We start from the raw sequence: 25,638 nt of genomic DNA, 5'->3' as shown, positions 1-25,638 counted from the left end.
GTCTCACCACCCACCACGGCCCTCCACTCCATGCCGCCCTGCTGGCCGCTCTGATCCCCGTGGCAGAGCGTGTCACCAGCCTCACTCAGCACCAGGGACCAGCGACTGTGAGCTCCCTGATCCTCCTGCCAGCCCTGCCGAAAGGGAGAGACACACACGTGCATAGCAAGGACTCTGGGACACACTGAGAGGCAGAATGGTAGACTGGAAATGGTGCTCACCCAGAAAGTCATCAAAGGAGAACTTGTCGTTGTCCCAGATCTGGAATATCACTCGTGCGGGGATCTTGCTCTCTGTCTTGTCCAGCCTCCAGAAAGCATCCTGGCCCAGAGGAGAAGCAGAGAAGGAAACAGGGGAACAGGATTAGAGAATGGTAGAGGTCCCTTCCTGCCTGGAGGACTGCCTGGAGGAGGCAGTGTAGGGGGACATCCCTGAGGGACTTGCCAGAGCCAGGTCTTGGCAAGAAGACTGCTGAGACCCCAGAGGGCAGTGATCACTTGATATAAGGTAGTTTCTTTAATGCTCACAATTCTATAAGCCAAGGTTTTCATTCCTGTCTTACAGATGATGAAACAAAGGCCTGGAGAAGTAAATAATTTGCCTAGGCTCTGACAGCTAATAAAAACATTAATATTGCATTTCTTATACACCAGCCCCTTTCCACTATAAAATCATTTATCCTTGCAATGACCTATAAGAGATACTATCCCTACAGCTGAGGAAATCACAGCAAGTAATTTATCCAAGTTACCCAGTTAGGGAATAGTAAACTGGACCAGGCAGTCAGGTTCTGGGGTTCCACTCTCACCTCTTAATCGTGTTCTACCAGAGTGATCTTGGGAACAGGGTGGGCTGGCTGGGAATCTGGAGGGCTCCCCCCAACACACTGTTGCAAGGAACTGGCACTGAGGAGCCCACCTTCATCTCCAAGATCTTACCCCAGGGCAGATCAAAAGCCCCCAGTGCTAGGAAGGTCACCAGCCCATTGCTCCCCCGCCTCCCCCTCCTCAGGCCAATCAGCCTGGACTAGCATCGCCTGGGCCTTCTCTCCACGGAGGCCTCGGGGAGCAGCTGAGCGTGGGCCCTGGGCTCCCTGAGGCCTGGATCCATCTCTGGCCCAGTCACACTCAACCCAAAGGGCTGTCCCTGGGGCCTTCCAGCTCACACCTGCTCTCTGTTCTCTGCAGCTTCACCCGAGTGGGCGGCAAGGAGAGGAAACAATCTGACCACAGCCCGCTGATGGTTGGTGCCAGGTCATGGCAGGCTTGGGACCCAGTCTCAAGGGCACAGACTCCACAGGAGTCGGGGAGCACTGCTGACCACCCAGGGTTTGTCTGGGCCCGGGTGCCCTATACATACAGCCTTGGTGGCCACTCTGCATCTCACGGACCCCTCAGAGCTCCCGCACCAGCGCCCCCTGAGGAGCCATCACCTCGCGAAGCAGCCGGGTGCAGCCCGGACTGCTGGCAGGCTGGGGAAGGGGCTCAGGTCCCCACCTGGCCCCTCGCCCCCGGCCCCCATCTGGCGCCTCCCCCGCTCCAGGCCCCAGCCCTCCTGCAGGTGCCTCCCTCCTCTGGCGGGGCTTTTACGGCCAGCTCCACAGGCCCGCCTGCACAGGCCGCCAGCCTCCCCCATGCCTCTGGCCGGCCCGGTTTATGGGCTCAGTAATGAGCCAGAGGTTCAAACGGCCCCTGGTGGGAGCAGCTGGGCTGGGGCTCCAGCCTGGGGAATGGCCCCCCCAGGTCCCAGGCACTCATTATGCTCCCAGTCTGGGCCCTTTTACTAGCTGTTTATTTGCAGGGTGGGTGCCTGACGCGCAAGCAGGCCCCGGTGGATGTGCTGGGCTCCAGGTGGGGAGCCGGCCGGGGCAACCAGCGGTGGTTCAAAGCTGCCGGATGAAAGGAGACCTTGTACTTTATGACAGTCTCGTCTGGTTAATGGGGTCCCTGGAGGGCCTGCCTGCCAGAGGCCCTGAACCCCTCAGCAGAGGGGCTCTGCAGCAGGACCAGGACACCCAGAGGCTGTGCAGTGCCCCTGCAGTAACCCCCCAGCAGACTCAGTCCCCTAGCCCAGACCGGCTAATTGGGGCCCTACTTCGGGCACGTCTCCCCTGCCTCCCAGGGTCTTTTCTCCCAGAGGGACCCGCTGGCCCTCTCGGGTCAAGCCAGCTCCTCCCTCCCTTTCCTGGTTGACTGCAGAACCCCTTGCTGTTTCCAATCTCCTCTTCTGACCTCTGCCACCCCTCACTCCAGCTGCCCTCTCCAGAGCCTGGCACCACACAGGTGGGACCCCACCCGCCGTGGGCCTCCCCAGACCTCTCTTCCTCCTCCCCACTTAGCAGCCCTCCTGGCCTCCTCATTCTCTCAAGACCAACCCAGCCTGCAGGGCATCGGGCCAACCGGTCCCTCCCCTCAGCCCCTCTCTTCCCCTGGAGCTCCACCGTGACTCAGACTCCCTCCTTCCCTGCTGGTGACTAAAGGGCAGAAATGAAAGCCCATTGTTGCCAGAATGGAGCCACCTCAAACTCTTTATCAGCAGCCCCCACTGGGCTCTCAGAACTGCTGGGTACCATCTAGTAGGTCTCTCTCTTCCCTTTCTCTCCCTCGCTCAGTGTAATAACCGCTTCCAGGCTTTTTCATTTGTCTCAGTCACCTGCCACAACACCAGGAGATTCTCTCTTTCCTACTTTGCAGAAAAAGCAGAAGCCTCTGCTTCCTGCAACTCTTTGCCCCCATCTCCACCTGTCACAACAGTGAGGTGGCCTGGCCTCCCCTGTGAGCAGGCCGATCGGCATCTCGCAGCCTCGGTTCCCCAGCCACAGCTCGCCCCGTGCAGGGCTTGGTGAGCATGGGCAGCAGCCTGCCGGAGGCCCCCATTCCCCATCCTCTCTGTCCACAGCAAGGACAGGCGCTGTTTGTTTGACCTGGAGTTCGCCCCCAGCAGACGCAGCATTTGCTGTGTCAGGAAAACATCTTTCGATAGACAAACACACTGAGCAAAGGCAAGCAAGATGAAACCCACAAATAGGCTAGGCTTTCCTTGACCATACAGCACCCAGGGCTTACCACTCTCTGCTTTCTAGTAGGAACTAGGCAGCAACCCCCGGGTGAAAGAATTCATTTAGCCTTATTTAGCCCTTACTTCTTTTGCTTGATGGTTTCAGAATGTTCACCGGAACATTCCAGTTTCTCTGAAGTGCAGTGCTGTGTGTTGGGTTGGGAAGGGGTCGTGGCAGCTGAGGTACGCTACATATCTCCCTTCCTGAAGCCTCACAGCCACTCAGGACAGAAAGAGGAGTCACACAAGTTTGCCTCTGTGACAAGAGGAAGCCGGGCACCACCTCTGGAAGGAAGTGGGACCCTCAGAATCTCAGGTCCAGACGGGCATTCACCCAGTCAATCAAACAGGAGAGCGCCTCCAGGCAAAACGGATTTAGGAGGGAGGCATGGTTAGAGGCTCCAGCAGAGGGGCCTGCCGCCTCCCAGCAGCCACTGCCCGTGGCATCCTCCTCACCATGCTCTGGGGGCTGTTCCATCAGAGCTGGCTCAGGGCCACCACCTGCCTCAAGACCCACCCGTTTCAGGAAGAAAGTTTATGGCCCAGATGAGGCCTAAACCAAGAGATGCGGACCTACAAAGAGCTGAGAGCTCTGGAGCAGCCCCTTGACCCTAGCTGATGCACTGGGCGGACCTCCCCAGGCCTGAGAGAGACCAGCCTGGATGGCGGCGCAGGCCCCAGGCACAGAAATGGAAGAAAGGAGGAAGCAGTGGAAACTTGGCTAAGCAGCATCTGACCCCATCGACAAGCTGACCTCAGGCCAGCCCAGCCCTCTGGGGCCACCCTGCCTCGGGGGTACCCCCCCTGCCCTCTGATGACCTTGCTGAGTCTCCCTACAGTGTCCTCTCCACTCTGACACCAAGGCCCTCCCTGCTGGTTGAATTGTTAGGATTTGAACTTAGTTACATATAACAGTGGGGGCCTTGAGGGCTGGGGTGGCAGCAATGCTGATGATGGCAAAGGCGGCAGAAGAGGAAGGAGGAGTGGGCATGGAGGACACGGCGGTGGTGGAGACGGTGGCGGTAATGGGACAGTTGTGGCCACTCGCCATGGTGGCAGATGGGATTCCAGCAGCGGTGGGACGGGCTGAGAATATAGCAGTGACGCAGCTGCAGCAGGCAGGGTGAGCAGGCTGACAGCCTCAGCCCTGGGACCAGCACCCCTGGGGACAGGAACGACACTCACCTTCTTGGAGACGGTGCAGACTTGCTCAGCTGGCAGGTAGTCAAAAGGGAAAACGAACCTCCAGTTAAAGTTGCCTTCACCTCCCAGGGACCGATAATGTACATCTGTCTTTTGCTTGTGTTCTTCAAAGCCAACCATCCAACTAGAAATATCACATTTGAGAGAACGTAGCTAATTGAGGTTTCCACCACAACATGCATCCTCAACTTAAGGAATTAAGAAGGTCACTGAACTTGGTAAATGATAGAGGAAAAATAAACCCCAAGAAATTTCCACAGTATACCAAATGTACCATAAATTTCACAATATTCTAACTTCTCTCTTGAGCGGCATCCTCAAACCTTTTAAGTTCATCCCAAACATTAGCATGGAAGAAGACATCTGGTGGGAGTCAACTCCCCATAGGCAGACACTCCCATAAGACTGTTCTTGCTTTCTCGTTCTCCCCCTTCCCCACACCAGAGCGCCCCCTTTCCCGACTGATCACCATCCTCACGGGGGCAGAGGCGACACCCTGGAGCTGGGACAGGTAGAAAGAAGGGTGACCTCCTACCCTTTCACATAAATGTCGCTCATCTTCTCCCCGGTGATGCTGAGGTCATCCAGGATCACATCCTTGGTGTTCCAGATAATACAACGCAGGAAAAACCTGCAGAGAAAACGACTCAAATCCACACGGATTCCCACCACGGGTGGGCGGTCCTTGACCAAAAAGCCAAACACTGGATACTTGGTCAAATTCACACAGGAGTGGTGCCTGAGTGGCAAAAAGCCCGGCCCAAGAACCACCTCCTGGTCCCACCCACAGCAACCACCCCTCACCCTGCTCAGCCCTGAGCCCCGGCCGCATCAGTCACCTTCTGGCTCTCCGTGGGGTGATGTTGAAGGGAGGTCCCGGCCGGCCCAGGGCCTTTGGAAACAGGTCGACCCACATCTGCAGCTTCCCCTGGGGAGGGAGACACGACCCTGCTCTCTCACCACCCTTTTCATTCAACCAACATCTCCCAACCGCCTGCTCTGCGCTGGATACTTGGAGCACAGGACAGAGGAGCCTCAGGCCTGCATGGCGAGGCTCAGCATCCAGCAGGGGAGATGCCTTCAGTGGGACTATAGGGTTGAGCCCACTGCCCCAATGGCCAGGGACCTGGGGAGTGCCTGGGGGTCAGGGGTCAGGGTCAGGGCAGCTCCCTGGGGATGGTGATGTTTGCTGGGTCTCACCTTGCCAGGTGGGAAGGAGTAGGGGGCACTCCAACCTTGGGGTGGTGGATGTGGTTGTAGAGGGTCAGAGAGTGTGGTTTGGTCATAGGGGCTCAGAGGGTTTCCAGACAAGAAACCATTCTACCTGCCACCCTTCAGCTCGTGCCCTCTTTGCAAGCAGCTGTTACCTCTGGCCCCATCTTACAGGAGGAGGAGAAAGGACTGACCTAACATCTGTTCACGTGAGCATGAGAGAGCTGACATTTCAACACCTGCAGTGCCACTCTGGGGAGCTGGAGCCATGCCCCCAAGGGAAGGAGGACTCAGCTCCAAAGAGCAGAGGGGATGTTCTCTGCCATGCACAAAGGCACGTGCGTGGCTGCATCGCCCCATCTCTGCTGGTGAGCCCTTCCCTCCTCGTCTTCCTCCAAGTCCCAGCCCTGAGCTCACTCCCTCCAGGAAGCCTTCCTGTGTCAGCCCAGGTCTGCTGTCCCTCTGCTCCCTCTCCCTCTGCCTGGGAGGACTCCCCTGACCTTCCTGGTGGCTGCTCTGCCTCTCTGTCATAGGGTCGACCTGTCTGAACTCCCTACAAGCCCAGCACAGGGCCAGCCTTCTGGGGTGTCACTGACTGATGCTAAGGGAGGACACCCTGAGGCCAGGCTAAAACACTGAGGCTTCAGAATGACTCATGGGCAGTCAGAGGTTCAGCCTACATGGGGGTGGAGGAGGCAGCTCATTCCCCAGGCCCAAGGTCCACAGGTAGCCCAGGAAGGCCAGGCTCAAGGGGGCTCTCTCATAAGCCAACAGTGGTCAGTGGTAACCACTCAGATCAGCAAAACATGGCAAGGAGGGGTTAGCCAAATCCCGAGGTCTCCACTGGTGCTTCTGGGGTATCCATGCTGTCCTTGGGGCAGGGTAGCTGAGGGTCAGGGGCTCTGGCGGTGTGGGTGGAGGTCCTACCTGCTCGATGTCTGGCTGCAGGGGGCTGTAGAGAGGCCGGGACTCCACGTGCTCAGGGATCAGGCCCAGCTGCTGGAGGACATGCAAGGCCAGACGTTCCTCCACCGGGCCCAGGTGTGGGTTCGGGACCCTGCCAGCCTCTAACCCCAGGAAGAAGATGAAAAACATTGCCAGGACTGAGTGAGCAGGAGATGGTAGGGGTGCCTGGGGGCCTTGGGAAGCCACTAACCCCACAGCCTAACCCTAAACCCAGACACACACTTCTGGCCCTCACATCTCACTCTGTAGCGGGACTCTCACTGTCCACAGGCTCCGGGCTTAAAATCCAGAGTCCCCATTGCCATCACCTCTTCCAAGCATCTTCTGTAAGCTCTTATAAATTCTCCCCACCCTCCAAAGCCCACCACTTCCAGGAAGCCCTTCCAGACTGCTCTCAGCTCTGAGGCTCTACAAGCTCTTCTGCCAGACAAAGCACCTAAGTGCTCTCAGTACTATTCTCTGGTTCATGCCATCTCTTTGATTAGTAGCAGTAGCTAAAATTTTAGCAATAACGGAGAACACATTTAAATCAAGAGCCAGGCACTGTTCATAGATATTAAAGGTTTGATCCTCAAAGTAACCCTAACAGCTAAGTACTATTATTAGCCCCATTTCACAGGTGACAGAGGAGCAGGCAGTCACACACCTGGCCAGGGGGTGGCTGAGATCACACCCTCACTAGGAAAGGTGTGTAACTGGGCATGAACACCCCCCTCCCCTGCATGCTTCCAGGTGTAGCTCTACCTGTCAAGGGGTGGGTCACGAACTGGTACTGTGGATGGGGTGTTTCCAGCCCCGAGAAGGCTGGCTGATCAGCCAGCAACATGAACTTGGAGCTCCCATGACAGAGACCTGACTGGGAGTAGGAGGGTCTGCGTGTGTCTATACACAGGCATGCGCACTCAGGCGTGCCCATGTTCACCAGCACAGATTCTAACACCGCACACACACACACACGTTCACCCACCACACCTGCCCTACGCACTTTAATAGGTGCCACTAAGGAAGCAGCATAGCATGCGGGAGGACCACTGGGCCGGGAACCTGCTTCTGCCTCTCAAGGGCTAGGTGACTTTGGGCAGGTTGTTAACCACTCTTGGTCTGAATGGCCTCATCTGCAAAAACAGGCAGAATTCTGGCTTTCTGGGTTTCTCTTCCTATGCATTTATGACCACGAGCCCTGGTCCCCATGCTTAAGCTGCTCACAGACTAGCAGAAGGAAATGAGCCCACCCCTAAAACAGATGCGAGTTCCACAGGAAAGAGAACGGGGGTGGGGTCAGGGCCTAAAGGAGAGGTGCCTGACTCAGCCATGACCTCGGAGAACCCGAGAAACACAAGGGGCGCGCTGGAGATGGGGGAGCCAAAGCCTCCTTCCCCTTTTACAACCTCAGCACCAGCTCTGACATCAAACATCGCCGAAACCAGCAGGAGGCGAGGGGCCAGCTGGGCCTGTAAACACCTCCGGGGAGTCTGAGCTGCTCCGGGTGGGCCGTGCAGGCTGTGAGCATCTCAGACATGCAGGGAACACGCAGCGGCACCCTAGGGGTGCTCTAGGGGTGAGCATTAGACAGACCCAGAGCATCAGGCAAGACGAGGGCTATAGGGCTTCCTGCCACTCTTTGGATGCATCAGGTGCAGGAGCTGTGGCCAGGGGCTCGGAAGGTACCGTCAAGGTCAAATTGGCATGCTAGCGTGATCCAAGTAGAAAACCTTCTCAGTGGTGGGCCGTACCCAATCTCTGACCAGTCTGACCACCCAAAGCCAGAAGCAGCCCAGTCCCAACCATGACCTGACCCTGGCTTCAGGCTCCCCTCTCATCTTCCCCTCAGCCAGGCCCCAACCTGGCCATAGGCTGAACTCTGATGAACCCCTCAACCCCCAACCTGGCCCCAACTTTGACCTCTAATCTTCACAGTGGTGTTCCAGGAAGAACACCAAGGGCAAGTTGAGTCCATCTGTGCTTCCCTGGAGAGACTCCAGACCACACTGTGTGGGTGTGGGTCTTGTCCAGTGGGTATGTCCAAGCCCCTTGACGACAGGAGGGGATCCATAAGAGAGAGGGCATTGGAGGGCAACCTCACCTATTTCTTCGATGGTGTATTCTTTATCCTGAAACACCACGCGGTCTGTCCGGTACACGGGGGCCTTGACTCGGTGCTGCTGGCAGAACAAGTGGAGGAGCTGGGAGGGCCGGAGCTGGTCCCTCCACTGGTTGGGTCCAGAGCTGAGGCCCAAGCAAAACACAGAGATGAGACACTCCAGGACACTGACGGGGCGGAGGGGCGCGCAGTGGCCCATGTGCCCACAAATATGGCATCAGCCGCCCTTCTCTTTGACCAAGAGCACCCTATATGATTGTTCATCATGACTGGGGAGCCCATTTCACACACAGAAAGACTGAGGCCCAGAGACAAAAGGACTCCTTTACACATGCATGAGATTGGAACTGAAAGGTTTCCAATTTTCAGATTTACAGAATCAGACCCACACAAGACCCAAGTTGGCTGGAAGTGAGTGAGGACTGTAGGGCCCAGCCAGGTTCTGTGACCCATCCCACCATTTGCCTCCCTTCTCCGTCCCTTCTCCAGGCACCTCGATGGTGCCTTCAGGAGAACTGTAAAGACATGATGAAGAGTTGGGTTCTTAGAGTCAGATAAGCAGCTTCAAATCCTAACCCCACCACTTACAAACCTGGGCCTCAGTGTCCATATCTGCGGAGTGGGGATGAGACCTGGGCTGAGATGAGGAAGCGTCTGTGCCGGGCTAGGATCAGGCCGGTACTCAGTCAGTGCTCGGCCCACAGTCAGAGAAGCAGCCAGCACCGTGCACTTACACACAGTAGGTCTGGGGGAGTCCACAGCGGGCCCCGAACTTGGACAGCAGCCTGTTCTCCAGGTCAATGACCGTCTCCCCAATCTTTTCATCCTTGGAGAGGAGGTCATAGTCATAGAGGGTGACCTTCAGGTCCTTCTCCAGAGGCAGAGTGCAGGTCAGCTCGAACATCCTGCAAGGAAGGAGGGGGTCATCCCGACAACACTAGCTCTCAGAGGTCACTGGACACAGTAGGACCTCGAGGGGGTGGCCAGGCTGGTGCACAGGCTGGAAAGCCACCCCTGGCCTCGTCCTCTTGCAGGACCGGCCTGCAGTCCACCCTCCTCAGACCTTCCACCACTCTTGCAGCACATCACGCATGCACTCCCGATGTGGGGCTTGTCTCAGTGTGTGTTTGTCTGTGTGTGTGTGTGTGTGTGTGTGTGTGTGGTTTTCCCAAATAATCAGCAGATGCCTGCCAGATGGATCACAGAATGGACAAATGAACTGGGCTCATTCACAAGGTTAAAAATGAAGTTTCCGGGGACTTTCCTGGTGGTTCAGTGGTTAAGAATCCGCCTTGCAATGCAAAGGACTCGACTTCCATCCCTGGTTAGGGAACTAAGATCCCACATGCGGTGGAGCAACTAAGCTCGTGTGCTGCAACTCCTAAAGCCCACACACCATAACTAGAGAGGACGCATGCCTCAAGGAAAGATCCTGCATGATGCAAGGAAGATTATGATGTACCCACATAAATAAATAAAATTTTAATGAAGTTTCCACCAGGACACCTAGAGATAAGATGTGAAACTCCAGAGCGAGGTACCAGAGCTCTGGAATTTACCAAGGGCGTGGCCCGGGGTCCACTTTCAGGACTCTTGGGGATTCTCCACTGCTTCTGGAGTAGGATGGAAACAGGACCTGTGCAGAGACTTCTTTGGAGAGAGCCCTGCTGTGCTCTGAGAGCCGCACCTCCCACGGAGACCAAGTGTGGAAGTGCTGTCCCTTCTCTGAAATGAGTTCCCTTCAGGAGGGAGACACAGCCTGGCACCTGAGTTGTGCTTGACGAAGTGCAGGCAGCTAGTGGCAGAGAGCAGGTGCAGTGTGTTTGGGAGGAGCTGTGCGCCTGTCCTGGCTGGGCACAGAGCTGCAGCGTAGGGGGCTGCCTGAAGCCCACCCCATGGGTTGTGGGGCTCTGACAGCGAGAAGCTGTGGGGAGATGCGTCTGAGAATGGGTGGGTGGATGAGAGGGAGATGCCAGCTAAAGGGACACAGCACCTGCCACATCTCAGGAGCTATGTTGGGAGGGCTTGGTGGGGGTAGGAGGGCTCTGGAAAGCACCCACAGGAAAGCAAACACCTGCCACCTAAAGGGTGTCAGATGAGCAAAGTTTGCGCTTGAGATGGGCCCCTCCTCTCCCACATGCTCCCTGGTCCTGGCCCTGCAAGAATGGCGAGGGCAGCTAGAGGGGGAGGCAACTGGGCAAAGCCCCTCCTCCCCTCTGCATACCTCTGCCCAAGGTGTTTATGCTGTGCCCAAGGTGGACCCTCCGGCCATCTCACGTGCTCTTGACAACACACGAATGAGCGTTCTGGTTGCCACCTTGAGACAGCGGGTTTCTAGCAAAGTGGACTGTCTGAACCCGAGTGGGAAAGTGGCCTGCCTGCCATGGTTTCCACTCAGGGAGTGAGGAAGATCACCTCATAGAACAGATGTTTATAGGAAACTGGTAGACAAAATCAGAGTTGTCTTTGATTACGTCCCATGCCTAGGGCTGGTCAACACGTGGGTGATAGAAACAAAGAGCTTCTGCTGTGGACTTGGGAGGCTTGAACCACAGAGCAGGTGATCATGATCTGGGGGCAGATGGCAAACAGCGAGGAAGAGGCGTGTTCTACACTCACGCTCCCACCTTGCCCTGGGCCCTGTGTGGTCCCCTCCGCCTGGGGCCCCATGCCAGCCACGCGCACCAAACAGGGTTCCTCTCTCACACCTGCCATCCTCCCCGCAGCCCTGCCCTCCAGTTCCAGCTAGGCGGTGACTCATCACTGGCCAGGGCCGTTTCCCCTCCAAAAAAGGCATGACACTGGTTCATAAATCCAGTGTGCTGCTTGACAATATCAGTACATGCCTTCTCCAACAGGCGCTAGAGAAATAGCTGCCAACCTCTCTCAAGATTCTCTTTTCTATACATGGGACTTCCCAGGCAAGAATACTGGAGTAGGTTGCCATTTCCTTCTCCAGGGGATCTTCCCAACCCAGGGATCAAACCCATCTCCTGCATTGGTAGGTGGGTTCTTTACTGCCGAGCCACTAGGGACGCCCCTTGACTAAAATAAGCTCGCATCCAAATAGCAAGCAGGTCAAAATGCCTGGGAGCTAGTCCCTGCAACGAGCACTGCTTCTTCCTTCCTCATTCTTAGACTTTAGGAAGTATTTCACTCCCTTAAGTCCATGTCCTTTTACTATCTGCCACAAACGAACCAGGAATAATAAAAGAAAATAATTACTAGATGTAACAGGAATCCTGATCTAGATCCTAAAACAGTAACAGGACATTCATGGGGAAATCGGCAAAATCCTAATAAAGGCTAGAGTTTAGTTGATAGTAATGCAATAATATCAATTTCTTACTTTTGATACATGTTAGGTAAGATGTTAATGGTGAGGGAAATTGAGTGATAGGTATACGAAAACTTTACTGTCTTTGCGATTTTCCTGTAAATCTAAAATTATTCCAAAGTAAAAGTTGATCTGAAAAAAAAAAGAGAATAAGGAGCAAATGTATGCTCTGGCTTTCCATTTAAATTTCTGATCTTCGAGGTAACTGTTTAACTAGGAGCTTCTGCAAGGACTTAAGGAAGAGGTAGCTGAGGTTACACCCCCACAGACATGCAAGATTTAGGGAACAAAGCTTTGCTCCTGGAGACAGGGACTTCCCAGCAGCAGCCACATCTCTCCCACTGGGCTGTGGGTTATTTCAGACTGGCACCTCCACCCCAAGCCCCAAGCCACTCCAACTTACTTTCCAAATACAGGCTCCAGAGTACAAGGGATATAGTTGTCCTGGTCACTCACCGATTTCTTCCCTATGGAGATCTTGACGTAAGGATCACACTGCAGGAAGAGAAGGAAACACTTCAGTGAAGTCACCTTCCCAACACATCTCTGAGACTCCTTCACTGCTTTGCTCCCAAAGGGGTCAGGGGCCCAAGAGAGTTGGAATCCCCTGGGTATGCCTCCTGAAACCCTTAGGAATCTGAGTCCTCTGATGACTAGCCTTACTATGGTGACACTTTCAAAAGAACACCACTCTATGCTGAAAGCCAAGAAGAATAACAGAGCTCTTTAGGTTTTCTTGAAGGGGATGACCAGAGTCTTCTCACGACTTCCAACAGAGAGAATTCCTAAACAGCCTTCCTGGACAGCTTTGCCTGTCCCTCAAGTTTCATACTCAGGATAGCTATGAAATCCCTCCCTCACTCCCAGCTCTGTTGTGCTCTCGTTCACCTTTTCATTCTCTGCCCAGCCTCCATGCCCCCAACCGGTGAGCTGCCAACCACATTCAGCCCCAGAAAGTGAGACGAAGTCCAGGCCCTTCAGTTCAGTTCAGTTCAGTCGCTCAGTCGTGTCCGACTCTTTGCGACCCTATGAATCGCAGCACGCCAGGCCTCCCTGTCCATCACCAACTCCTGTTGTTCACTCAAACTCACATCCGTCAAGTCAGTGATGCCATCCAGCCATCTCATCCTCTGTCGTCCCCTTTTCCTCCTGCCCCCAATCCCTCCCAGCATCAGAGTCTTTTCCAGTGAGTCAACTCTTCACATGAGGTGGCCAAAATAATGGAGTTTCAGCTTCAACATCAGGCCTTCCAAAGAACACCCAGGGCTGATCTCCTTTAGAATGGACTGGTTGGATCTCCTTGCAGTCCAAGGGACTCTCAAGAGTCTTCTTCAACACCACAGTTCAAAAGCGTCAATTCTTTGGCACTCAGCTTTCTTCACAGTCCAACTCTCACATCCATACGTGACCACTGGAAAAACCATAGCCTTGACTAGATGGACCTTTTTGGCAAAGTAATGTCTCTGCTTTTAAATATGCTGTCTAGGTTGGTCATAACTTTCCTTCCAAGGAGTAAGCGTCTTTTAATTTCATAGCTGCAATCACCATCTGCAATGATTTTGGAGCCCCCAAAAATAAAGTCTGACACTGTTTCCACTGTTTCCCATCTATTTCCCGTGGAGTGATGGGACTAGATGCCATGATCTTCATTTTCTGAACGTTGAGCTTTAAGCCAACTTTTTCACTCTCCACTTTCACTTTCATCAAGAGGCTTTTTAGTTCCTCTTCACTTTCTGCCATAAGGGTGGTGTCATCTGCATATCTGAGGTGATTGATATTTCTCCCGGTAATCTTGATTCCAGCTTCTGCTTCTTCCAGCCTAGCGTTTCTCATGATGTACTCTCCATGTAAGTTAAATAAGCAGGGTGACAATATACAGCCTTGACATACTCCTTTTCCTATTTGGAACCAGCCTATTGTTCCATGTCCAGTTCTAACTGTTGCTTCCTGACCTGCATATAGGTTTCTCAAGAGGCAGGTCAGGTGGTCTGGTATTCCTATCTCTTGAAGAATTTTCCACAGTTTATTGTGATCCACACAGTCAAAGGCTTTGGCGTGGCCAATAAAGCAGAAATAGATGTTTCTCTGGAGCTCTCTTGCTTTTTCGATGATCTAGATGTTGGCAATTTGATCTCTGGTTCCTCTACCTTTTCTAAAACCATGCCCTTAGCCTAAGCATTTTCCCCTCATTTTTTAAATTACCATAAAAGTTATATCAATAATATATGTCAATCTTAACATATAGTTAGATGAGTTTTGATGAATGTATATGTAGTAGTACTCTTTACCATCTGAGCCACCAGGGAAGCCCATATGTAGTATATAAATTCATATTATATACACATAGTATATATAATATACATTGTAACATATACATATATATCATGTATATGCATAGTATATATACATATGCATTAGTGAAATAATATTTCATAGTTGATATATATATAGTATATTCAGAGCATATATATATGTGTGTGTGTGTATCGGTGTAACCAACAAACCAATACATGACTCAAAATACAGAACATTTCAGTCACCCCAGAAAGCTTCCTCATTCCTCCACCCAATCACTCTTTACCTCATGAGCAACCACCATTCTAGTTTCTATTGTTGTTGCTACTAGTCGTTTCCAACTCCTATGTCCCCACAGACTGCAGCACGCCAGGCCTCCCTGTCCCTCCCTGTCTCCCAGAGTTTGCCCAAGTTCATGTTCATTGCATCAGAGATGCCATCCAGCCATCTCATTCTCTGATGCCCTCTTCTGCTTCTGCCCTCAATCTTTCCCAGTATCAGGGACTTTTCCAATGAGTCGTCTGTTTGCATCAGATGACCAAAATACTGAAGCTGAAGCTTCAGCATCAGTCCTTCCATTGCATATCCAGGGTTTATCTCCCTTAAGATTGACTGGTTGGACCTCCTTGCTGTCCAAGGGACTCTCAAGAGTCTTCTCCAGCACCACACAGTTCAAAGGCATCAGTTCTTTGGCATTCTGCCTTCTTTACTGTCCAGCTCTCACAATCCATACGTGACCACTGAGAAAACCATAGCCTTGACTATACAGACCATTGTCAGCAGAGTAATGTCTGTTTTTCAGCACGCTGTCTGGGTTTGTCGTTGCTTTCCTGCCAAGAAGCAATTGCCTTCTGATTTCACGGCTGCAGTCACTGTCCGCAGTGATTTTGGAGCCCAAGAAAAGGGAATCTGTCATTACTTCCACCTTTTCTGCAGTACTGGGGCCAGATGCCATGGTCTTCGTTTTTTTAACATTGTCTTAAGCCAGGTCTTTCACTCTCCTCTTTCACCCTCATCAAGAGGTTCTTTAATTCCTCTTCATTTTCTGTGATTAGAGTGGTGTCATCTGGATATCTGAGGTTGTTAATGTTTCTCCCATCTATCTTGATTCCAGTTTATAACTAATTTCTATTACTATAGACTAAAGGTTCATTAACATCACATAAATAAAAGAATATACAATAAAATAACAAAAACAAGAAGCAGCTGCCACTTGCCAGGCCAGCAGCCCCATCGTGCACACCACCCCAACACGCGCTTTGAGCCTCTGCTCCAGCAGTGGAAATGGGGTGCCCAAGTCCTCCACACTCCCAGTCCACTCCCCCCTTAGGACAGGGTGAGTGGGGTCCAGGCTCATACCCCAAAAAACACACCAGTTTGAGTGACATATGTGACGGGGCCAGGCTGGGGTCCTGTCTGTGACCTCTGCCTCAGCCGATAGAAAGGGAGAGAAATGGCCGGATGTTTTCAGCCCAACCCAGCCTCCTACGAGCAGCGGCATTCCCTCAACTAGCCTCAGAAGCAGCCAGGGCCAGAGCGCTTGGGTCAGTCTCGGCACCAGGAAGGCCTGAGGTGTAGGAACTTGACCACAACCACATCTTGGAGGCCGTGGATGGTGCCTGGCTGGGACTGCTCCATCCGACTCTGTGATCTCCCAGCAGGGCAATGGAGCTTTTCTCGCCTTGAAGAGCAGGGCCGCAGGGATGGGACACCAGGGCCCTCCCACAACCCAGGACACAGGCTAGGCCTGCACCTGTCTAAAGGGACACGTGAATACCCTAGCTTGCACGTCTGAACCCCACCGCCCCTCACTCTGCCCCACCTCTTCCTCTTTCTCTCTCTTCCCAACAACACTCTGCCCCTGCCCCCATTTCCCTGCAGCTCCAGACTCAGGCTCTCCCTCAGTCCCACTCCTTCACCAACAGTCAGGATTAGAGTAAGTCAGGGCAGTGCCCAACTCAGGCATAAAATTTAAGGGAAGGGCAAAAACTTTAGTAATCAAGATAAACATTTTAATGTGATATTTTAAAAATTAAAATCAACACCAACAAGGGAATGCAAACTAGTACAGCCACTATGGAGAACAGTGTGGAGATTCCTTAAAAAATTGCAAATAGAACTGCCTTATGACCCAGCAATCCCACTACTGGGCATACACACCGAGGAAACCAGAATTGAAAGAGACACATGTACCCCAATGTTCATCGCAGCACTGTTTATAATAGCCAGGACATGGAAACAACCTAGATGTCCATCAGCAGATGAATGGATAAGAAAGCTGTGGTACATATACACAATGGAGTATTACTCAGCCATTAGAAAGAATACATTTGAATCAGTTCTAATGAGGTGGATGAAACTGGAGCCTATTATACAGAGTGAAGTAAGCCAGAAAGAAAAACACCAATACAGTATACTAACACATATATATGGAATTTAGAAAGATGGTAATGATAACCCTATATGCAAGACAGCAAAAGAGACACAGATGTATAGAACGGACTTTTGGACTCTGTGGGAGAGGGAGAGGGTGGGATGATTTGGGAGAATGGCATTGAAACATGTATACTATCATGTAAGAAACGAATCGCCAGTCTATATTCAATACAGGATACAGGATGCTTGGGGTTGGTGCACGGGGATGATCCAGAGAGATGATATGGGGTGGGAGGTGGGAGGAGGGTTCAGGATTGGGAACTCATGTACACCCGTGGCTGATTGGTATGGGAAAACCAATACAGTACTGTAAAGCAAAATAAAGTAAAAATAAAAATTAAAAAAAAATTTTTTTGAAACAAAAAATAAATAAATAAAATAAAATAAATACCAACAGTCCATGATGAACAAAACATCAAAACTTTGTATAAAGACAGGACCAAGATTATTTAGTTTTCCTTCTATTCCAGCCTCCACCATGGCCAGGCCAGCACAGCTGCCCATCATGCTCCGTCCCTCCTTTTTGCCTTCCCACCCCACCCTTGAAAGTCCCACCAACACCATTAAGGTCCCTTGTCCTTAAGCCTTATCCTTGTGCTAAACCTATGCTAAGCAGTTTGCTCCCAAACTTTTCCCAATGTTTTTAACTCCTAAAATATGGTTTTCTTCTCCCTCTCCACCTATTAAAACTTCATCAACCCTTAAGAATTCTATTCCTTCTAGGAAGTCTTCCTTATTATCCCAAAGTTGGGTGCTGCCTTTGGGCTTTTCTGACCTCCTGGAGCACTTGGCCTTGATAGAACTCCAACACCGTAACATCTCAATTTTGTATATGTTTGTTTTCCCACTTACTGTGAACTCCCTGGGGCAAAGATTATATCCAAATTCTGCAGCCTCTTGATACCCCAGCCTGCCATTTATTCTAGGGGAGGTGAGAGCTCCGGGGATGTTACCTTCCCATTGGGATCCTTGGGCTGCAGGCCAAATGCTCGGATAATGTAGACACGGACCAGGCATTCCTGGGGCCCCTGGGAAGCCAGCTGGTGGAACTGCCTCGGGGGCAAGGGGATGGCTGGGTCTTCTGGGAGAGGATAAATTTTGAAGAGTCCCTGAAAAGAAGGAGGGGTCAGTTTTCACTTTCATCATCATTGTCACCAAGACACTCAGCACTACATCCATTACTCCCAAGTCTGTCAGAGTCATCACCACTGTGATTATGAAGCCCAGTGCAATCCCATCACCCCCATCAGATTCTGCATCAGCAGCATCAACGCCACCCCCACCACCTCCATCACCCACATAGCCACATCTCAGCACTGGGGTCATTACTGATATTCCTACGGTACTTCTGCCCCTCCTTCACTCATTGCTGCTACTCCATAGTTGGGACCCCTGGGCTAGAGACATGTCCTAAAGGACTTACCTTAAACTCCCCAATGACTGATGGGTCTTCAGTCTCCTGAGTCTTGCCCCGGTAGAGCTTGAATGTATTACAAAAGTCAGACAGGCCCTCAAAGGCCTTCACTTTCTCCAGGGGTGTGTCATAGACCTGCCACATGTGGGGACGAGAGAGGGGGACAAGGGAAAGAGAGAAGAAGAGGGACAGCAGGGAAAAAGGAAGCATGACAGAGTTCAATAACAGAAGGGACAGAAAGAAACACGGCGGGGGGACCAGAAGCAGTTTCGAGAAAAAAAGCCAAGAGGAGGGCAGGTTGGTGGGGGTGGGTGGAGGGAAGAGGGGGGACCAGGAATAGAGGCAGAGAAGGAGAGGAAAAGGATGCAAGTCATGGAGATGAGACGAGCAAGAGAGAGGGGGGAAAACAGAAGGAAGACATTTGTTCAGCGCCATTGAAAAACAGGGTTTTCTGATTAATCCAATATTCTGAATACCCAGGAGTCATCATCTACATGAGTGGTGCATTTCTTGAGAATAAGATCACAGTCAAACACATAAATGAAAAGTTAACTAACTTTTTATTGGAACATCACAGACAGAACTCTAGAAAATTCACAAGTCAGCAAAATGCTGACTGCCCAGGATGTCCAAATGGCAGTGAATCAAATTTCTCTCCTCTCAACAGCCAATGATTTTTACTTGTTAGAGTAGTGCTTAGATTTAAATGAAGCAGTGGTTTTCTAATATAGATGATAAAATGTACATAACTAATAGTGAGATTAACCCACTTAATATGCATGCTTAATTGGTGTATCTGAAACTGACCAGCAGGACAGTCGGCCCTCCATATCTGCAGATTCCACACCCAGTTGCTTATTTCTGCTTCTAGTTTTATTATCTTCTTCTTCATACTATTTTAAGCATTTTTTTTCCTTCTAATTTCTTCAGTTGAAATTTTAATTACTTTGCCCCCTCTTTTCCGATAAGGAAAACACTTAAAATTGCTACTGCCTTAGCATTGCCCCGTTTATTTTGATATATAATGTTTTCATTTTCCTTTTCTTGGCATTCCATAATAATAGTCTCATTTTTACTTTTTTAATTAAGAGTTAAATGTATAGTTAGTTTTCAGCCTTTTGTTTTAATTAACGTAAGTTTTCAAGGCTATAAGCTTCCTCTGAATACATCTTTAACTGTAACTACTAAGGTCTAACATACAGTGTTTTATCATTGCTTCCCAAATATTCCACAGTTTTTTTCAATATATTCTCTTTCACCAAGAATTGTTAGAAGAGAGTTGCTTTCTTTTTAATTTTTCAGATAGAAGTTTTTTTTTTTTACTTTTGAGCTTGTTATTAATTTCTAATTTTAGGGCCTTATAATCAGAAAACATTGTCAGTGGTGCTTCCATATTTTAACTTTGTTAAGATTTTCCTTATGGCTTATTACCTGGTCAGTTTTTATTGCTTTTATTCATTTTATGGAGTATAATTGCTTTACAATATTGTGTTAGTTTCTGCTGTGTAGCAAAGTGAATCAGTTATACAAATATCCCCTCATTTTTAGATTTCCCTCCCATTTAGGTCACCACAGAATAATGAGTGGAGTTCCCTGTGCTAGACAGTAGGTTCTCATTAGTTATCTATTTTTATACGCAGTAGTGTATATATGCCAATTGTGTAAATGTGCCATAGGGGTGTCTCTATTTTCAAGCCACCAGGTTCAATCAGGCTAATAACACTCTTAATAATAATTACTCTGGTATTCTAGAGTGGAATTATACAATGCTTGTCCTTCTGCAACTAGCTCATTTCACTGAACACAATGTCTTAGAGACTCACCCATGTTGTAGCATGTGTCGGAATTTCCTTCCTTTTTAAGGCTGAATAATATTCCGTTGTGTGTATATATCATATTTCGTTTATCCATTCATCAGTCAATGGACACTGAGGTTATTTCCACATTTCGTGATTTGCAGTTTTAAATAATATCTGTCAATTCTCCTATGTCTATAATACGACTATCAGTGTCCTTACTCTGTCCCATCCTCTTTCATCCTTTATTCCAATTCATCCCCTAGGAGTCCCTCGAAACAAGCTCCTGGGAGCCGTGCTACCTGGCTCCTCAATGTGCATACCTGTGTGTCTAGCAGCTATGCATGAAGGGCAGCTTGCCGGAATGTCAAACCTCTGGGTCACCTTTTATTTTTGTGATGATCTGACACATGGTGCTTTGTCGTCTTTGAGAATTAAATGCCATAGAGAAAGTGAAGCCACTTTGATTTATTTCCTTTTCTTAATTCTTTAAATTTTTATGGAGGGAGAAGATACGGCTATTCAAAGGTTTTTTTCTTTATCTCTAAAGTTCAGTAACTACACTGGAAATATGTCCCAGAGTTGACCAGTCTGGGTCAATCTTTTCTGACGTTCTGACATAGCAGAACTTCTAGTGTGCAGATTCGAGTATTCTTTCAGTTCTGGTGAAGTTTTATTAAACTATTACCTGTTTGCTTACTTTCATTGTTTTGGCTGTCCTCCTCAGAGACTCCAATTATGCAAATGTTGGATATCCTTTCCCTGACTACTAATATCTGTCACTTTCTCGGCATCCTTTTATAATTACTTACTTCCATGTCATTCTGTCCCCTGCGCCCCTTCCTGTGTTTTCCAACGCGGCCATTCTGCGCCATGCTCCTTCCAATTTCAAGTTTTCTTCTTTCCTGGATCCTACTTGCTCACGTTTCACCTCTTCTCAGCTCCTCATCCCTTGAGTTCTTTCATTTCTGCTTGCATTCGCACTGCCCTGTTTCTAAAAAGTTCACAGCGAACTCTTTCATCTCATCTGCTCCTTGGAGAACCTTTACTGGTGGGTATATATCCTCTTCTTTTGGTTAAGTTTTGTTTTACAGTTTCTTTCCTTTTTTCCTTAGATTTTTAAAATAATTCTGTACTATTTCTTTTCTTATTGCTTGTCACTAAATGGGCTGAATTTTCTTGACCAGTTATTTCCTTAGTTCCCACAACAGAGGCAGGCTGTTCCCTATAAATATGGCTCATCCATGCGATTCTTGTGTAACTCCACCTTCTTTATTTCTCTGAACCCAACCAGATCTAAGAGGCTTTTGCCACCAGCCTGAACCTGTCTCCAAATTTCCCATGTCCATTATTGTGAGCAAAGAATATAATTTTTATGTTTTATATTTTTCACTGTCATGAAAAGTTTCAAGCACACACAAAAGTAAAGAGAACAGATAATAAGTCCCCATGAGTCCACAAAGTCTGTCTTAAGTAATTATCAGCATTCTTTCATTAGGAAGTATGAGGGTTTCTGAAGTCTGCTACCACCGTGACCTTTCATCATTTTCGTGCATCTTCTCTTCATTTACGGCCGAGTGGCTTTTACCCAATCTCAGTTGCCTTTGGACAGCCCTTACATGTATTTTGGAGTCTGCGGGTTTTATTTGTTTCCAACTTTTACTGAAAATGAAGTTTGTGGGTTTGAATGATTTCCAAGAGAAAAAGGGAAAAACGCTGACTTATGCAGGCATGTTCATACTGGAAGTCCCAATAAAATATTTTTTAAATTTCCAAGTGGTTGGTCTTTTTGTTTAAACTTTTGTTATTAATTTCTCATTTTAGTGCATTTAAAGCTGCCTTGTATGATTTCTGTTTGGGGTAACTTATTACTAAACTAATATGTGATCAAGTTTTGTAAGTGTTCTCTGAGCATTAGGAAAAATGTATTTTCTAATTTTTAATTATTTTTAGTCTCTATTTTAAAGCTACTCGATGTAGCTTAGAAAGTGTTTGCCTTGTTATTCATATCTTTCATTTCCTTATTTATTGATTGCCTATTTCATCTAAGAAAAAGGTACATTAAAATTCCACTGCAACTTTAATTTCTGCAATTTCATACTTTCACATTTATTACTTTATCTATTCCTATCCACTTTTGCTTTAAGGATTTCTAAGCTTTACTGTTCCATACATTAACGTTTGGAATTTTTGCACTAAGACGTACATCTTTTATTTATACAAAACACTCCATTTTGCTTCCTTTGCTTTTGACTTTAGTTTCAATTTGTTTCCCCTTTGCACTTATTTTGTTTGCCAAAACATTTGCTTTTTTAGCCATTCTAAACTGTATTGCCTTAGAAGTGTCTTTGAAAGGTAGTATAATGAAATTTTACTTTTGCTGTAGTCTAAGAGTCCTTATCACTTAGTAAAAGAGTGTAGCCCATTTTTATTTATAGGAAAGCTAGCATTTATTCTTTTTCTGTTGTGTTTTTATATGATTTAGTTTCTTCTATGCCTTCTTGCTGTATCTTTTGTTTTCTATCTTTCCCTATTGAGACCATGAGTTGTCTTTTCCCTTCTATGATAAGTGATTTCCAAAATATGATTTGTTTCCCTTACCCACCGTGTACTCCATTCTCTCCATAATGCTACAACGCTATTTTTCAAAGACCCATATTGGTGGTGGTGGTTAACAGTCCCTAAAGGATCAATGTTTCTTCCAGGTCTGCTTCCTCCCCAGAAACAGGTTGAATATCATTTTGTTTTTAAATAACCCATTTTCACTTGGAAACTGCCAGAGATCTCCTCAGAGATCTCCTCAGATCTCCTCTCCTCAGAGAGGTGGGCCGGGTGCCAGTTCAGCATCCGGCGTCTAAGGAACCCGTGAGGGTGCCTGGGCCATGGGCCACCCTGGCAGGAGTCCTCATTCTTACATAGCTTTTCTCATTCTTTTGGCAAGGCCACAGGACCACATGCCAGACTTAATGTGTCGGGCCTTCTTCCTGGTACACAAATAGTTCTGTCTCTTTGCCCAGCCTCATTCACCCACCTACCAAGTCAACAAAGGACTTGCGGCCTGGGAAGGCCTGAGCCTTCTGACCGCTGGTGCCCTGAGGCTCATCTCTGCCCCTCCAGGTCTCCAGGTACAATCACACAGGGGCCTCCAGTGTGCCAGAGGCAGCCCTTGCCACCCTGTGAGATGGCCTTCCAGAGTGACCACCCACCACTTCAATGACCCTCAAGCTCCCTTCATCCAGTCCCCTTTAGGGAGCTCCTTGGGGTTTTCTCGCGCGTCTGACAACCTTTGCCCCTCTTGTTCTCTAGGAAGGGCTGCCAGGCTTAGCAAGTGAAAATACAGGACACCCAGTTAAATTTGAATTTTGAATTCAATATTTTTTTTCAGATTCGAATAAACTATTATTCATTATCTATCTGAAATTCAGTGTAACTGAGCATCCTGAATTTTACCCGGAAACCTCTTCCAGGACACTGTATAACTTTCTTCAAGGAGCAGTTTTGAGTCACCTCTGGTTATCTTTTTTAATAGGAGTCTGCTTTTAAAAAGTATAACCATATTTGTGGAATTTCCTCAAAATACCAGAATTTGGCTGACTCACTCCTGGTTTTGTGTTGTTCTTGAGGCTCTGGGTTTTTTTTTTTCCACAGAAACAGAGTTTACCATATTTTTATATGTGCTGGGTAATTTCTATCCCAATTGCAGAGGTGGGGGAGTCAGAGGTACATTCTCACATTCTCACATTGACTTTCCTTTTCATTTTCATGGAAAATTTTTATAATAAAAAAAGTTCAAATAACTTTAAAAGAGATGAAATAACAAACCCCAGGGGTATAACAAACCCCTGAGTACTCATCTTCAAGCTTTAATAATTCAATATTTTGCCATTTTGATCATTTTTAATATTTTTAAAATCTATCAGAGGGCAACCCACATCATCTAAATAACTCATCCTTACTTTTCTTAAGCATTTAAGAAAGTTAAGCAGATCCCAGGCATCTTGTCACCCATAAACATATATGTACAGATGTATATTATCTTTTGGTTGCAACTCCTGGTGCCCAGGGACCACTGGACTGAAGAGGACATTGAGGAGAGGGCTTACCTTTAGAGTGTCAAAGTCCTTCTCTAGGTAGGACCCACACTTTTCGCTCTCCCCAATGGAAGCAAAGAATTTGCTCCACCAGTCAATGAACTCCTCCTCCTGAGTGGGTAGAAAACAAGAAACAGTTTCAGAAACAGAACTTGCCAAGCAAGGTTCTTCTGGATGAACACCAAGCAAGGGTGATGGGCTGGCCTGGACCACAAATCTCTCCTGCTGGGTGAGTTCAGAAGAGCAAAGAACTGGAATTCCCTGCCTCTTTAGGAGCCAACTGCACAGTCAGGAAAAAGGTCTTCACACCTGCTTGGTGTTGAGAAGCAGAGGCTCTCACCCTGGCTCTGCCCCACCTTTACCATGTGCTTCTGTTAAGCTCCTGGGGCCTTCCTTTTCCTTTCTGTGAAGTGGGCTCTTCATCACAGTCCCCCCTGCATTCCAGGAGTATACTGAGGCTAAACTCAGACCATATGTTGGATAACTCCTTGGGAGGAAATGTCAGTAAAATATTATTTATTAAAAAATTACAGTAGACCCAGGAAAACTTAAGACACCAAAGAACTATTCTGATCCCCAACCTCCAGACTCCAGCAAAAAATAAAAGCTTCCAAAATTAGAACTTAGCCTCCCCTAAGGTCAAATCAGGGCAGAGCCCCTGAAATTCAACAAATGCTAAGTGCCCATTATTAAAAAGATATACAGTGCTAGATGGGGGAAACGAGGTGAGAAGAAAGGAAGTTTGGGACAACACATTCTCTGCCCCTTCACATGTCTATATTTGTGGGTAGAGGTGGGTGGGTATGTTGGGGCACACACTAGTGTCACCCCATTTTTAACTCCTCCTGCACGTGGCGTGTCTGCAGGCCCTCTTGGCTCTTGTGTCTAGAATGCTCCTTCAGCTGTGTCCTGTCCAGGTGTCCCGTTGCACAGGGAGTCAGCAAGCTCCCTGAAGGTAGGATCGTCATTCTCCCTGGAACTCCACCAAAATCTTACCCAGGCCCAGGCCCTGGGTCTGTGCTGTTGGTACCAGTAAAGCTCACCCAGTACCACGGGAAGGGCACTGGACAAGGTGTCAGGAAAGCCCATTCTAGGGCCTGCTTTTCTCCCCTGTATGAGGCGGTCAACTAAGGGATCTCCCAGGAGCCTGCTCTGATTCTACAAAATGAACTGAATTCCATCATGAGTTTCTGGGGATGCTGGTGCTCCCTTTAAACCAATGCCTAGCCCATCCAGCTCTAGGTTATTAAGGGTGACTCAGGCTGGAGGCAGGCCAATGGAACCTGAACAGGTACAGTGGGGAGAGGGTGAAGTGAGGTTCTCAGAGTTTCAACGCATTCTGGAAATATGGCCCTAACATCGTCTGTGTGGCCAGAATGTGGTACCCAGACACACAGCACTAGTGGACACCAGAGCGACGCTGAGTCTACAGAGTCTCTGTCTGACCAACTTACCAGAAGGATCTTCTGCAGCCAGAGAGGGGAAAAGAGGTTCAGATGGGTTAAGATACAGAGTAGCAGAGCTTTCAGGGTTTTAACCACTATCAAAAAAGCCAGCAACGCAGACACCAGTCCTGATGTATTAAGTCCAATTTGAATAAAAGATGTGAGGGATGAATAAACACAGATAGACACACATGTCAAACTCATACAATCACTGACACAGGAAAGAACATATTTACACACTCATGCCCAAGAGACATATATATGCTGAAATGCACATATACCCCC

At 48.9% G+C, this 25,638-nt stretch overlaps 1 protein-coding gene across 22 annotated transcripts in view; it reads right to left on the bottom strand.

Moving 5' to 3' along the window:
- Positions 1-25,638, bottom strand: part of DYSF (dysferlin) — a 225,552-nt gene that overhangs the window by 12,307 nt on the left and 187,607 nt on the right. For all 22 annotated transcript variants that reach the window (XM_042246330.1, XM_060412345.1, XM_004006065.5 and 19 more), the window contains 11 exons: positions 23,921-24,019; positions 18,031-18,156; positions 17,561-17,716; positions 12,280-12,371; positions 9,274-9,444; positions 8,522-8,664; positions 6,400-6,539; positions 5,100-5,188; positions 4,796-4,891; positions 4,243-4,384; positions 222-321 (listed from right to left, as the gene is read on the bottom strand). In XM_042246330.1, the coding sequence (XP_042102264.1) occupies positions 222-321; positions 4,243-4,384; positions 4,796-4,891; positions 5,100-5,188; positions 6,400-6,539; positions 8,522-8,664; positions 9,274-9,444; positions 12,280-12,371; positions 17,561-17,716; positions 18,031-18,156; positions 23,921-24,019 (1,354 nt within the window). The remainder of the gene's footprint in view (positions 1-221; positions 322-4,242; positions 4,385-4,795; positions 4,892-5,099; positions 5,189-6,399; positions 6,540-8,521; positions 8,665-9,273; positions 9,445-12,279; positions 12,372-17,560; positions 17,717-18,030; positions 18,157-23,920; positions 24,020-25,638) is intronic.

Source organism: Ovis aries, chromosome 3 (assembly GCF_016772045.2).
Source record: "Ovis aries strain OAR_USU_Benz2616 breed Rambouillet chromosome 3, ARS-UI_Ramb_v3.0, whole genome shotgun sequence".
Taxonomy (NCBI): domain Eukaryota; kingdom Metazoa; phylum Chordata; class Mammalia; order Artiodactyla; family Bovidae; genus Ovis; species Ovis aries.
The sequence above is the reverse complement of the archived record's forward strand: the minus strand, read 5'-3'. Positions and strand labels throughout refer to the sequence as shown.